General features: G+C 37.1%; 1 protein-coding gene across 1 annotated transcript in view; it reads left to right on the top strand.

Moving 5' to 3' along the window:
* Nucleotides 1-14,859, top strand: part of APLF (aprataxin and PNKP like factor) — a 96,978-nt gene that overhangs the window by 2,027 nt on the left and 80,092 nt on the right. The window contains exon 2 of the mRNA XM_007464085.1: nt 13,359-13,430. Coding sequence (XP_007464147.1) covers nt 13,359-13,430 — 72 coding nt within the window. The remainder of the gene's footprint in view (nt 1-13,358; nt 13,431-14,859) is intronic.

The following is a 14,859-nucleotide window of genomic DNA, read 5'->3' as shown; positions in this document are numbered from 1 at the left end:
GGGGCACGAACCCGTGTCCCCTGCATCGGCAGGCGGACTCTCAACCACTGCGCCACCAGGAAAGCCTGGTTTCTCTTCTTTAAAATGGTAAGGAATAGAAAGTCAATTATCTGGTCAGGATTTAGCTTTTCCTTTTTGAATAGTCATTCAGTGATGAGATTCAAGTTGCCAAGGCAGGTTATTAGAAGTGGTTACGAACGATACTAGATGTGTGGAAGGAAAATCTTGAAAAACAAATTACCTTGTGGTTCTCAAGAGTTTGGAGCTGACAGACAGGTGTTTCTTCTCTGCAGTGGTTTAAACTCCACCTGAGGGCTGCTGTTTCAAACAACAGCAATTCCAGTGAGTTGGTTGGTTGGTTTTGTTTGTAGTGTGTGAGAGAGCAGACTTAGTAAACTCAGGGAGTTTATTGTAAATTCGTATCTATGTGAAGTGGTTAATAATAATCAGGATGATTTTTGAACTCTCTTCAACTAGCCATGTCTTTTGGAGACAAGTTTCACGAACCTTCATGGCCACAACCTTTAGGTTTATAATTCCAATGTGTAAAGCATTCTTTGTGGTAAAACAATTTGACCGTGGGAATGCCTTCGTGTCTTTACAGTGGCAGGAAAACCCTTATAGAGAACACTTGTAGACAACAGAGCACAGTGAAATTTCAATTTCTTGTTCCCTTTGCTTTAGTGTAAGTCATCAGGGAACCCACGGTCTTTATTTTACTAAGTTGTAATTCTGTTTCCTGATCACCATTTAAAAGGTTTTACAGCAGGATGAATCTCCAGGGAGTTATCCTAGGTGAAAACAAACAATTCCAAAGGTCACATATTGTACGATTTAATTTACATACTGTTATTGAAATGACAAAATTATAAAGATAGGGACCAATTTAGTGGTTGCCAGGGCTTAAGGAAGAGGTGAGGGGAGCAGGAGGGAATTGGGTATTCCTGTAAAACAACAATGAGGGATTTGTTTTGTGTCTTGACTGTGTCTATATAAATGCCTGGTTGTGATACTGTACTGTAGTTTTGCAAGATGTTACTGCTGGGGGAAACAGTAAACAGTACAAGAGATCTTTCTGTAATGTATTTTTTAACCATGAATCTACAACTATCTTAAGTAAAAAAATTAGTTTTAAAGAGGATTTTACAGCATCTCAAACAGCAGAATACCATTAGGCCCAATTATTTGCTTTATGGTTTTTCTTGAATTAAATCCGATTTTGCTCTTAAATGAAAACTGCTCTTTCTGATTTCAAATTTTCCTTATTCTGTTTTGATAGCAGGGATTATAGGACCCATTCCTTTATGGTCTGTTTTCCTCCAAGGAAATAGGACAGCGCCTGGTATCTAGTGCGATTTCCTAAAGGCAGATGTGATTGAAGCTACTGCTCTAATTAAAAAGAGAAAGGGCCCCCAGGTGGGGATGGGGATAATCGTGGGCTCTAGTGCAGACTCTACGCCAGACATTAGTTCACCACTTCTAAGACTGTTGTAAGTGTCCCACAAGGTTTATACAAAGTAAGCACTTCCAGGCCTGGCACCTCTGCACTGTTCCTACTTGTTGCCAGACTTCACCTGCTGCGGCTGTCTGGTCTGACAAGGTTTGTCCCTAGGGACATGCCAAGCACTCCTAGCTTTGCCCTGTCCTCAGTTATTAAGCCTAGTACAATTCCTGATGTATAGTGGGCCTTCAACACATGATCTCTTCCTTTTCTGCGTCTCAGCCTCACTCTTCCAACCCTCATAAAGAGCCTACTTGCAACTTAAGTGTAAAAAGGAGAGCGTAGAGTTTTGAAGTGAATATAAATATAGTAACGAGGCAGTGCTACCAACTGCTAAAGCTTAAGGAACAACATTCATGGTGGATTGTGGTAGCATTTTTTCTTCTTTATTGACTAATTAGTAAATTCAGAAAATAGCTAATGAATATATACTATAGTTAGATGGGAGGAATGAAGGGAGAAATAAGTCCTTGCTCTCAGGAAACTTATAGTTAGTAGGTATGAGAGACATAGAAGCAAGAAACTAGAAAGGGAAGCTAGGCAGGCACCTCCAGTGAGTGAAGTGGGAGAGAGTAAGAAAAATAACACAGGGACACACTGATAGATGACAGCAGTGTCGTAAATGACAACTGCCTCAGTGTTGAGGCCACAAGGGGAGGACTGTGTAATGCAGTTTCTGCTACTCACCCCCATTCCTACCTAGTAAGTGTCATATCATTTTTCTCAAAAGTAGTAAGAAATCTAGATTTTTAGATATAACCTCTGGTTTTTAAAAGGTCACATTAAAAGTTTTGTTTCAATACCTTGAGCCAAATAGAAGGATGTGATGTGATACAGAGAGGTGTAGGAAGGAACCCACAATTAAGATGAGGGCTCAGAGAAGGCTTCGTGAACTCACTGACATATTGAGCTGACTTTAAAGTGTTAGAACAGTTAGAATTTTGATAGGTCGAGAGTAGATAAGAAGGGAAGGCCCCTTAAGGCTAAAAGAATGATTTAAGGGTCTAAGGTTGGAAAGGGTAAGGCACATTGGATAATTGGATAAGTGTTGAGTGGACTTGTGGGATGATCACATTACATCAGTGATTCTGTTTAACTTTTACAGACATTGCTTTTACAACATGTACTAGTTTTCTTTCTTTTTAAAAAATAGGCTTTTTATTTTTCTTAAAAATAAAACCTCCTCTATCAACATCCCCGACCACAGTGGTATATTTGATGAACCTGTATTAGCATGTCATTATCACCCAAAGCCCACAGTTTACACTAGGGTTCACTCTTGGTGTGCATTCTATAGGTTTTGACAACTGTGTAATGACATGTATCCACCATTGTAGTGTTACAGAATACTGCCCTAAAAATGTCAATGTATCCACCATTGTAGTGTTACAGAATACTGCCCTAAAAATGTCAGTGTTCTGTCTGTTCATCTTCCCTCTCCCCTGCAAGCCCTAGCAACTACTGAACTTTTTAACCATCTGCATAGTTTTACCTTTTCCAGAGTATCGTATAGTTGGAATCATACAGTATGTATATGTAGACTTTTTTTCAGATTGGCTTCTTTTCATTCAGTAGTGTGTATTTAAGGTTCTTCCATGTCTTTTCCTGTTTTTTTTTAGTGATGAGTAATATTCCACAGTCTGGATGTTCCACAGTTTATCCATGTGTCTACTGAAGGATATCTAGGTTACTTGCACATTTTGGCAATTATGAATAAAGCTGTTATAAACATCCATGTGCAGGATTTTGTTTGAACATAAGTTTTCAGTTCTTTTGGGTAAATAATAAGGAGTACAATTTCTGGATAGTATGGCAAGAGTGTGTTCAGTGTTGTAAGAAACTGCCAGTTGTCCTCCAAAGTGGCTGTACCATTTTTCATTCCCACTGTCAGTGGGTAAGAGTTCCTGTTCTTCCACATCCTTGTCAGCATTTGGTGTTGTCAGTGTTTTAGATTTTGGCCATTCTAATAGGTGTGTATTAAATTGCTTTTCATATGTATTTTCCAATTTAATTCTTTAAGTTGTCATCTCCCGGGTACCACTCAATGTGAATACGAGAAAACAGATTTGAAAACCACTTTTAGACACACTAAGTGGAATGCTTGGCACAGAATAGGTCTTTAAGAAATGTCTGCTGGGCTTCCCTGGTGGCGCAGTGGTTGAGAGACTGCCTGCCGATGCAGGGGACACGGGTTCGTGCCCCAGTCCGGGAAGATCCCACATGCCGCAGAGCGGCTGGGCCCATAAGCCATGGCCGCTGAGCCTGCGTGTCCGGAGCCTGTGCTCCACAACGGGAGAGGCCACAACAGTGAGAGGCCTGCAAACTGCAAAAGAAAAAAAAAAAAAGAAAAAAAAAGAAATGTCTGCTGACCTGAACTAAATGTATTTAGAAAGCTTCATTTACCAAAGTTCCAAGTGGGGATTTAGACCCAGTTTTATCTTACTAAGCTGTGCTTATATTTTTACTCACTATGTTGCCTCTGTCATAATATATTAAAGTTGAGGATGATGTTCTCACATTTGTATAGCATTCACTGTTCAAACAGAATTGCAAGCCAAACTGATTGAGTTGAAATTTCAGTGGCAGTGAGTCAGCACAATTTCATCATATTGGCTAACAATTCGGCAACCTTGAAGTAGGAGCTCAGAAAGTATTGGATTTTACTTTTAAAAGTCTAAATGATCCATATTTCATTAGTATTGTGGATTACATGGGTGTTTGTGAGGTAGTCTGATAACCTACCTCTTATTTACATCATTATTCATGTGAGAAAGTGTATTCACAAGTTTTAAAGACCACATCCAGTATATTAATAACCTTAAAAAGAGAGATCATGCATAAATTGGAGTCTGCCTAGAGAGCCTCTGGCCAAAATCAAGTCCATTTCCTCAAACTTGTCTTAGTATCAGAAATTGCACTTTGATACATTCCACGTGGGGTGATATTAAACAGCTTGTGTCAACTAGCTTTTGCTCTGTTCAGAAACAAGGTCTACTTATCATCTAATATCATGGCAGCCTTAGTGTTGATGTCTGACCTCTGGAGTGTGGGCTGGACCCAATACTGGGGATCACTCTAGGTAAGAAAAGTTTATGGTTTGTCAACTGGTTTACAGTAACCAGTCTCTCTTCAATTCAGGTATTAATTTTATTTTTATCTTTTTTATTTTTTATTTTTTAAACATCTTTATTAGAGTATAATTGCTTTACAATGGTGTGTCAGTTTCTGCTTTATAACAAAGTGAATCAGTTATACATATACATATGTCCCCATATCTCTTACCTCTTGCATCTCCCTCTCTCCCACCCTCCCTATCCAACCCCTCTAGGTGGTCACAAAGCACCGAGCTGATCTCCCTGTGCTATGCGGCTGCTTCCCACTAGCTATCTATTTTACATTTGGTAGTGTATATATGTCCATGCCACTCTCTCACTTTGTCCCAGCTTGCCTTTCCCCCTCCCCGTATCCTCAAGTCCATTCTCTAGTAGGTCTGCATCTTTATTCCCATCATGCCCCTAGGTTCTTCTGTCCATTTTCTTTTCTTTTTTGTTTTTTAGATTCCATATATATGTGTTAGCGTATGGTATTTGTTTTTCTCTTTCTGACTTACTTCACTCTGTATGACAGACTCTAGGTCCATCCACCTCACTACAAATAACTCAGTTTCGTTCCTTTTCATGGCTGAGTAATATTCCGTTGTGTATATGTGCCACATCTTCTTTATCCATTCATCTGTTGATGGACACTTAGGTTGCTTCCATGTCCTGGCTATTGTAAATAGAGCTGCAATGAACATTTTGGCACATGACTCTTTGAATTATGGTTTTCTCAGGGTATACGCCCAGCAGTGGGATTGCTGGGTGGTATGGTAGTTCTATTTTTAGTTTTTTAAGGAACCTCCATACTGTTCTCCATATTGGCTGTATCAATTTACATTCCCACCAACAGTGCAAGAGGGTTCCCTTTTCTCCACACCCTCTCCAGCATTTATTGTTTGTAGATTTTTTGATGATGGCCATTCTGACCGGTGTGAGATGATATCTCATTGTAGTTTTGATTTGCATTTCTCTAATGATTAATGATGCTGAGCATTCTTTCATGTGTTTGTCGACAGTCTGTATATCTTCTTTGGAGAAATGTCTGTTTAGGTCTTCTGCCCATTTTTGGATTGGGTTGTTTGTTTTTTTGATATTGAGCTGTGTGAGTTGCTTGTACGTTTTGGAGATTAATCCTTTGTCAGTTGCTTCATTTGCAAATATTTTCTCCCATTCTGAGGGTTGTCTTTTCATCTTGTTTATGGTTTCCTTTGCTGTGCAAAAGCTTTTAAGTTTCATTAGGTCCCACTTGTTTATTTTTGCTTTTATTTCCATTTCTCTAGGAGGTGGGTCAAAAAGGATCTTGCTGTGACTTTCAGGTCTTAATTTTAGATTTTGCTTACTTGCCCCACAATATAAGTTTGGGGAAAGAATTTTATGGAAATTATGCCTAAAATAGATCCCATGCTTCTTTAGGTTTAGGCATTTTCTCATAATACAGGCTTAAATCCCATAGCAGATGATTTTCTGTTTTTCTCTGCTATGAAAGTTTGTATTTGTCTGTTGTTGATAGAGCAAACCAGATAATCTTATGTGATAGCACTGTAAATTATAAAGTATTGTACAAGAAAATTGTTATTATCTTAGCCTGTGGTTTGTTATGTAGCTTATTCTGAAAAAAACAAAGTTTTCCTCTTCTCTGTTTTTCCATTTATAGGAACCAGGCTAAATGGGAACACTGAATTCATGAGATATATTATTTCTGTCTGTGATATTCAGAAATTTCTCTAGGAAGACACTGTCAGAAAAATTAACTGATGTTGGTTTTTCAGTAAATATTATATATGGACAAAAATGAAATGAAAGGTCTAGTAGGTTTTCTACTTTTATTTTATTCAGGTTTGTTTTTTACTTTTAGGATTTGGGACATAATAAACAAATAGGTCAGAGACCTTGGTTCAAAATATCTAAACATTTCTGCTGATAGTGTAAGAAAATCTTGATTTTATCTGACTTCAGTAAATGCCAAAAATAAATATTTGGCAAACAAATCACAAACAGTTCTTTTATGTTTTCATGTCTTTCCTTCTACCACAAACTCCATGTCTTAAAAATGGAGAAAACTTGTACATGTGTCATAATACATGAAATATCCAATTCAAATCCAGAAAATCAAAGATAAGGGATCCACATTGTATTAATACAAAAGTCATATAAAAACAGAGATCCCGGGCTTCCCTGGTGGCGCAGTGGTTGAGAGTCCGCCTGCCGATGCAGGGGACATGGGTTCGTGCCCCGGTCCAGGAAGATCCCACATGCCGCGGAGCGGCTGGGCCCTTGAGCCATGGCCACTGAGCCTGCGCGTCCGGAGCCTCTGCTCCACAACGGGATAGGCCACAACAGTGAGAGGCCTGCGTACCGCAAAAAAAACCCCACAGAGATCCCTGTCCCCATTCAAGACACAGTCTGAAGAATTCAAGTAAAAAGGGTTTTTTCTATAGTGTCTGAAGAAAAATTACTGTCATTTTAGCTGTTGCTAACAAGAGATAGGAGTGATTTCAGTGTAATTCTTCAGTCTGTGTATCCTTCAGAATTTCTTTTCTAAGCTCCTGCTGTATGCTGTGCAGTTCTTTTAATATTAAATGTTCTTGTATTTGAATGCTTAATTTAGTTAGCTTTCCTGTTTTCTAATACTCCTTCTCTCACTGGCTGAGCATAAACAAATTTGCTATTAGTGTCCAGTATCAATAATAACAGTTGTTAGAGTAGTGTGTGTTAATTGTAATTGCTTCAGCTGCAAGTAACAGAAGTGTGACAAACAGCAGCTTAATCAAATTAATTTTTCTTCTGTAACAGAATCTTGGGCAGTCGGTGAGGGCTGGTGCAGCTGCTCAAGGAACTGGCTTTTCTGTGCTTCTCCTTGGTCATCCTTTGCGTATGGCTTTCACATTTGTACTCATAAGATGGCTGCTGTACCTTGAGGTGTTACACATAAGCAGGAAGAAAAAGAGAAAGGCAGAGGGAAAAAGGTGCAGGCCAGTTGAGCCTGTTCCTTTTTATCAGGAAGACACTAATTTTCCCAGAAGCTCCACTATATTTTGAAATGTAGTCTTATTGTTTTGTTAGGTATGGTGAGGCCAACGGACCAGGAGATGATTATTGCTGAAAAACTAATTACTCATAGTTACGGAGAGAAGTAAGGACACACCATGCCACTCAGGGTCGCACAAGGTTGGTGGAAGGCAGAGAGAGCTAGGGGAGCTGCAGGAAAGCCTTTATTGTGGTTCTCTTTGAAGTGAATGGGCAAGGCAGTGTAAACAGAGGATGATCTAGTTTGAATAATCTTATGGGGCTCTGGGCTTTAGGGGCCACCCCTAGTTGTCTGATGCCTAGTCCTAGGGTGGTTAGGGCAGCGTAAGAACTAGGTAAAGCCATCATTGGGGGTGTGGCTTTGGATGGGTTTGTTTGCACATGAAAGGTGCACTTGCGGGTGAGTCATTTACTGTTTCTTAGAATCAGTAACCCTGGGAGGGGTAGCCTTTCCCTAGTCAGCAAAGTCTTAGCTATCAAAGCATCAGATACAGAAACTAGAAAACATGGTTAATACACACTCTTCCTTATGTGCTTGGCTAGAATTGTGTCTCAGCCATCCATAGCTATGAGGAATTCTGGGCATTTGGATGTTTTTAACTGGGTACATTGTTACCCTAAACAAAATTGAAGTAATAGTAGTATGAAAGAAGAAATGAATAGATATTGATTAAGCAACTAGTAGCATCTGGTACACAGTGTCATGTGTGAAGAATTAGCATCTTAAAAGTATAGGTGTAGTTTAAATCATGAGTTACAAATTCACGTGTCTGCAGAGGCCAGGTATGCAATAAAGAGTGAAGCTGGCTAAGTGGAAGATTATAGGGAGTGCTGGGCACTCTGGGGAGGTGGAGGGTACATACACTCTTCAAAGTAAAAATTAAAAAAGATACTGTCTGAGTGATTTGTGGTGTGTTGGCTACCAGTTTGTGGTGCTTAGTCTAAATCAAAGAAATATTTTAAAACAGCATATAGAAATGTAGAAAATAGAAAGAGCATGTAGAAAATAGAGGGTTATTAATTTCACTGGAACAGGTGTAAATTAAATCACACTTCAGTTATCATGTTATTTAGCAGTCGTGTACACTACATTTTCCATTACCTGATGATAACCCTTTTAGTACCAACCAAAAATGTACCAACATTTCTGAAATTTTAACTATTTTTGCCTCAGCTTTTCATTTCGGAAGATTGCAGACCTGCAGAAAAGTTGAAAGACTAGTACAGCTAACACCTATGTATCCTTAACTTAGGTTAGTTAATGGTTAACATTTTGTCCCATTTACTTTTTCTTTATCTCTCATATGTATAAATATATATATATATACATTTTTTTTTCCTCTTTCTCCTGAACTCATTTGAAAGTACATTGCATGCGTTATGGCACTTCATCCGTAAGTATGCCAACATGTATCACCTAAAAACAAGGACATTTCTATATACATTATATATGTAAGTTATATAAATTATACTCGAGAAATTTGTAATTGTCCAGTAAATTTTAATATTCCATATTCAGTTTTACCCAGCTTTCAAATAATGCCCTTTTCAGCATTAAAAAAATTTAGGATCCAATCAAATATATATTATCTTCTTTAATCTAGAGCTGTCTTTCATGGCATTAATGCTTTTAGCAGTCCAGGCCAGTTGTTTCATAGAATGCCCAGAATTTTGATTTGTCTGATTGTTTCCACATAATTAGATTCAGGTTAAACACTTTGGGCAAGAACATTCCATCGGTGATATGAACTCAGAGCAGCATGTCAGGAGGCCCAGGCCTCTCTCTCTGTCCTGTTGTTGGTGGTTATAAATGTGATCACTTGCGGAAGGTGGTGCCTATCAGACTTCTCCAGAGAAGATGCTCTTCTTTTTGTGAGTAATCTGTGAGTGATGCTTTGAGACTTCAGGAGTATTCTGCTTCCCATCAAGCTTTCACCTGAAAATTAACATCCATTGATAACTTTACTGAGTCAATTAATGTTAGTAGTTACAAAATTGTGATTTCCTCATTCCATCATTTCTACTATGTTAGCTGTCATTCTTTTATAAAGAAAGGCTTTTTCTCCCAGTCCTGACCCCATCCCCTTTCTTGAGTTCAGTATGAACTCATGGATTATTTTGTATTGAGTGTGTTATATTCCATTATTGTTATTATTCATATTGATGCCCAAATTATTTTCAATTTTGCCGGATCTCTGAACTCTTGGATGTGGGATGCATTTTCAGCCTTTCCCACTCAAGGGGTGACTTTTTTGTGGTTCTCGCTCCCTGTCTTCTCTCTTCCTCCGAATTGCCACTTAAATTCTGTTCCAGCATCGATCCTGAAGCTTCATCGGCGTTTGACATTTTTTCCCCTCTAACATGTAAATTAAAGTTAGTGGTAACCTGTCTCCTAGTTGTGCTTTAGATGTGGAAAATAGGTGGTTTTATTTGCTGTATTTGTTGATCTCTGATTTTTTGGAGGATGTGTGGTGTGATTAGAAGTTCGGTGGCTACAATCATTTGGTAGGACACTGGAATTCCTCTATTTTAACTACTTCTATGGTTTTCTAAGATGCGAAATGTCTGACTTTCAAATGAAGTTTTTGTTTAAACCTGATGACTCTTGGTAATCAGTAAGTTAACTCAGATAAGCCTTTAGTACCTTGAGAAGGATGTTAAGCCATTCGTCCTACTCCCAGGAGTCTTTAGCCAGTGTACTTCTTTGAGTCTTTATGTTTCTTTGTTTTTCTACAGCCTTTTTCTTTCCACCTGCAGACCAACATCATTGTTAATGCACTGACTGCTAAACCCTATGCACTTTATTATCTGCTGTGAATAGACAACTGGGAATTCAGATAACTCATCTCATTAGACTTGGGTGTGATCTTAGAATAAACAGGACCACGTGAAAGCCTGAAGGCCTCTTGGAGCTTTATTTAGGGCTTGAGTTTTCTTAGAATGTCTATTTGCTTAATAAATAGCCATTCTTCCTTATTTCCAGTTTTTTAGTATGTTTTAGTTTACAGTCAAGCTGATGTTAAATCATCTAAAAATGATATTTTACATAATGATAATGAGGGAAGCAGTACAGTACCAAGAGCAAAGATGTCTTTAGAATCACAAATCCTGGTCCTGCTGCTTATTGGCTGTGTAACTTTAAGTAGTTGCTTAACTTCTCTGCACTTTTTCTCACCTGAAAAATAAAGATAGTAGTATCTTCCACAGGTTTTGTGAAGATGAAAAAAGATATATGTGATAAATATAGAACAGTGCCTTGGTCTTGATAAATAATTGCAATTACAGTTAGTATGTTAATAAGAATGTATGACTATTTACTCTGCACAAGGAGCAGTGATTGCTGTTACATAAAGCAGGTCATCAGATCTTTAGGATCTGTTTGTGACCTTACCCACGTCTCACCATCCACATCCTGAAATTCAAATAAGCTTTAATGATAATTTGTTAAATCTCTAAACTTTCCATTGAAAAAGCATAAATTATTATTTTGTAACTTACTCATTATTTAGAGGTGTGATTTAAAAGGGACAGGTATAGCTAAATGCCTGAATGATGTTAATTTCAGACTCTTTAAAACACTTTTGTGAGTACTATAGAAAGGCACAGCTTGTGATGAAATTACATTGTTGTAGAAACATGTGTCCACTAGAGGTCACATTATACTTTTATATTATAGCTTCCTGCAAAAATATGGTTTGAAAAAGAAAGAAACCCAAGCTGGACTATTACAGGAACCATCCTTATATGTCATGGTTTTATATTGGACAGTTTCTTACTCTGCTGGTTAGAAAATCAATTTGTATTATTGAAGTTAACAATGAGATATTACTCTCCAAGTTATAAATAGAAACTTCTTACTCCTCACCACAGAATAATTTGCAGTTCTTGAAACTACTTCTGAATGATTACGTGTAGGCATAGAGTAATATATGACTGTTTTTCTCAGGTATTTATTTTTGTTAATAAGTATGGATTTGGAGTCCTACCTGCTTGAAGAGTGACCTACACAAGCAACTTAAATTCTCTGGACTTTCAGCTTCCAAATATGTAAAATGTGAATAATAGCTATGATAGTATTAGGGGGAAGCTCAATATTTAAGTGAAAGTTCTATGCAAATGATAAAATTTGTGCAAATGGTAAAGTGGATTATTAGATAACTGCTGTTTTGGGCCCACTAAGGCACATTATGGGAAGAATATAGGAACCTCCAAATTTCTATCCGCTCTTTTCTGATTGAATAGGCTACTAGTTTATATTTAATTTTCTGAAATAGCCATTGTGGCTAATAGTGGATATATTTTAAATAGGCTACCTTTAAGATACTTTATTTTAGAAAATGTTCTAAAAATCACCTGTAGCTGTGCGGAATATTCACTATGTGGAATTTATTCCATTGCGATGCTTGATGTTACTGTTTTTATATAGTCACAGCCTTAAGTGTGGAAATTAGTCGTTGGCTAAAAAAATGAGCTTAAAAAAATGGCTAAAAAAATTCCTGCAAGTTTCATATTTTTGCAAGTTTTTGTAGAACCAATGGGTTTACTTGAATTTAGGCTTTGCTACAGTCTGCTTTTACTGATAAGTTTGGTCCTGATGTGGATAAGGTCAGAGATGAAGTGATAGATACTAAGGTAATGAAGAGGTAGGCCGGATAATTATGGTGCTGAGTAAAATTGGTGATTAAAATGTTATCATTACATAAAGTCACAAATTACAAAGGTAATCTTAACTGTTCTGTTAATAGCCATGCAGGGAAGGCTTGATTGGGAATTTCAACATTGAAAGTGCAAGCGATTTTTTTTTTTTAATTGTGGAGAGGGGAGATAGAAAGTGCAGAAGTGAAGGTTGCAATTTATTTTATTATTATTATTTTTTTTAATATTTATTTATTTATTTGGTTGCACCAGGTCTTAGTTGCGGCAGGCGGGCTCCTTAGTTGTGGCATGTGAACTCTTAGTTGTGGCATGTATATGGGATCTAGTTCCCTGACCAGGGATCGAACCCAGGCCCCCTGCATTGGGAGCGTGGAGTCTTATCCACTGCGCCACCAGGGAAGTCCTCAATTTTTAAACTTCGGTGTGCAGAAGTGATTGTGAGAGTAAGTAGAACAGTGTTGGCTCAAAACAGGAAGCAAATATATAATTAAAAATTTTTTCCTCACCGTAAATACTTGCTTTTCACTGCTCCCTCTCCTACCTTCCTGTTCTCTTAACTACTGCTAATGGCCCTGAGCTCAAATGCAGGTCTGCCTGACCTGGGTCTGCTCGACACCAAAGCTTGTAGTCTTACCTTTTATATTTACCAGACTGCTGCTTTTTGAGACCTTCTGTCATTATAACATAATTTATCTTATCTGTATTTGGAATGCTTCCTGATAAGTACATATTATATAGATTTTTTTCTCATTTTATGAATTTTATTGATAAGAATCCCCACCAAATGTCTGTCTTGAATGGAAACCATCGTGAAAGGTTTTGGGATCTGTTAGTTTCCAACCTTGAGTCTCTGCTTCACTGTTTATTTTTCTGTGACTTTGGGCAGGTCCCTTAATCTCTGAGTTGTTTTGTTATTTGTTCAGTGAGGACAGTCATTTCAATATACAGTTGTTGAATGAATAATAGATTTCATATCTAGCCTACTGATTTCAGAAACATTGCTGTGGGGTTTGTTGTTGTTATTGTTTCTTAGGCAGGTGGCTGTGTTTGAAATTTTAATTTTTTTTCTCCTGTAGATAACAGATAAGAGAGTGTCCAGAAGACATGCCATTCTTGAAGTGGTGGGTAGTCAGCTTCGAATCAAACCGGTAAATATGTTATTAATGATTTATTTTAACATTTTCTCTCTCACGTGTTTCCAGCTGCTGATTGGAGGGGCTTATTTTTAAGGTTATGAAAATAGGGAATTAATGTCGGAATGTGTTTTTCTTATTGCCAGAAGATAATTGGGAGATAAAGATCTAAACTGTTTAAGCTACTTTTTTTTCCCATTTGGCAGTGCTATATTTATGTAGTTAGAATCTTAATGAAAGGTGACTACCAGTTCATGTGTACATTATGATTTTGTTCATGAGTAGGTATTACAAATAAGATTCTATAAGAAAGTCCATAACTGTGTAATGGTTGGCTTTTGGGGGATGGGTTAGCAACCAAAGTCACTTAAATGTTATAGGCTTGTTTGAATAGATTTCTGTACCTAGAGTATTTTCCAAATTGGCTTAATAGAGATGCTTAATTGGAGTCATGTCTATACTTGGATGAAAAGTATTCAGGTGTATTTTGAACTTCTGTGACTATTTAAAAGAGTATCGATAATATAAATATACTTTAAGGTGATTTTATTAATGGAAAATTCTTTCTTCAGGTTAAACTTTATCCCTTATGAAGTGGGTCAGATTTCTGTATGGGTGTTTAACAATGTTCAAACAAAGAAGACACCTTTTAGAAAACATTCTTTACCTTGCTTGGTCTTTAATTAGATTATGTTGATATAAGTCAACAAGTGTCTTTTGAGCACCAAACTGTGGTAGATACAAAATTAGAAGTTAGAGCAAAAATTCCACATTAGATTATAGACTTTTAAAACTAAAATTTGGGATGGTAACATTTTATTTAAACTATACCTTTGTTTATATTTATCTTTTAAATATTGTTTAGTATAATTTTATGAACTTTTAGTAAGTGACCTTATACACATGGGAAAAAGGTAAGTGTTTTTACCCTTTGCTTGGTACTATTATTTTTGACAACTTAGAATGTCTAATTCTACATAGTCAGCAAGTTGTTAAATGAGAATTAGAACTCAGGTTCTTTGATTCCTCTGCAGTATTTTTTTTTTTTTTCATCACATTTTCCAAGTCAGGATTCTTTTGCCATGTTCTCTTCTTTAAAAAAAATTCTTGAAGTTAAAACTAATTGTTTCAACTTATCTTCACAAGATGTTTTAGTGCCTTCAGTTGAGTAGAACTTTAGAACTGAAAGCAGTCTTAGATTCAGGCTTTTGTATGTGGGAATTTGATTTGGGCCAGAGCTGGCATTGCATGTAAATGGAGAAGAGAACTTTTTATCAGTAAATGGTACTGGGACAGTTTGTTGTTTGTTTGGGCAAAAAAATAAAAAAAATAATTAGACCCCTACCTCAAACCATACACAAAAATCAATTCCAGATAGATTAATGTGAAAGTAAAAACTGGAAAACTGTTAGAAGATAACGTAGGATAAAACCTTTATGACCTT

The sequence above is a fragment of the Lipotes vexillifer genome, unplaced genomic scaffold (assembly GCF_000442215.2).
Source record: "Lipotes vexillifer unplaced genomic scaffold, Lipotes_vexillifer_v1.1 scaffold311, whole genome shotgun sequence".
Taxonomy (NCBI): Eukaryota; Metazoa; Chordata; class Mammalia; order Artiodactyla; family Lipotidae; genus Lipotes; species Lipotes vexillifer.
This window is presented reverse-complemented; position numbering and strand designations above follow the sequence as displayed.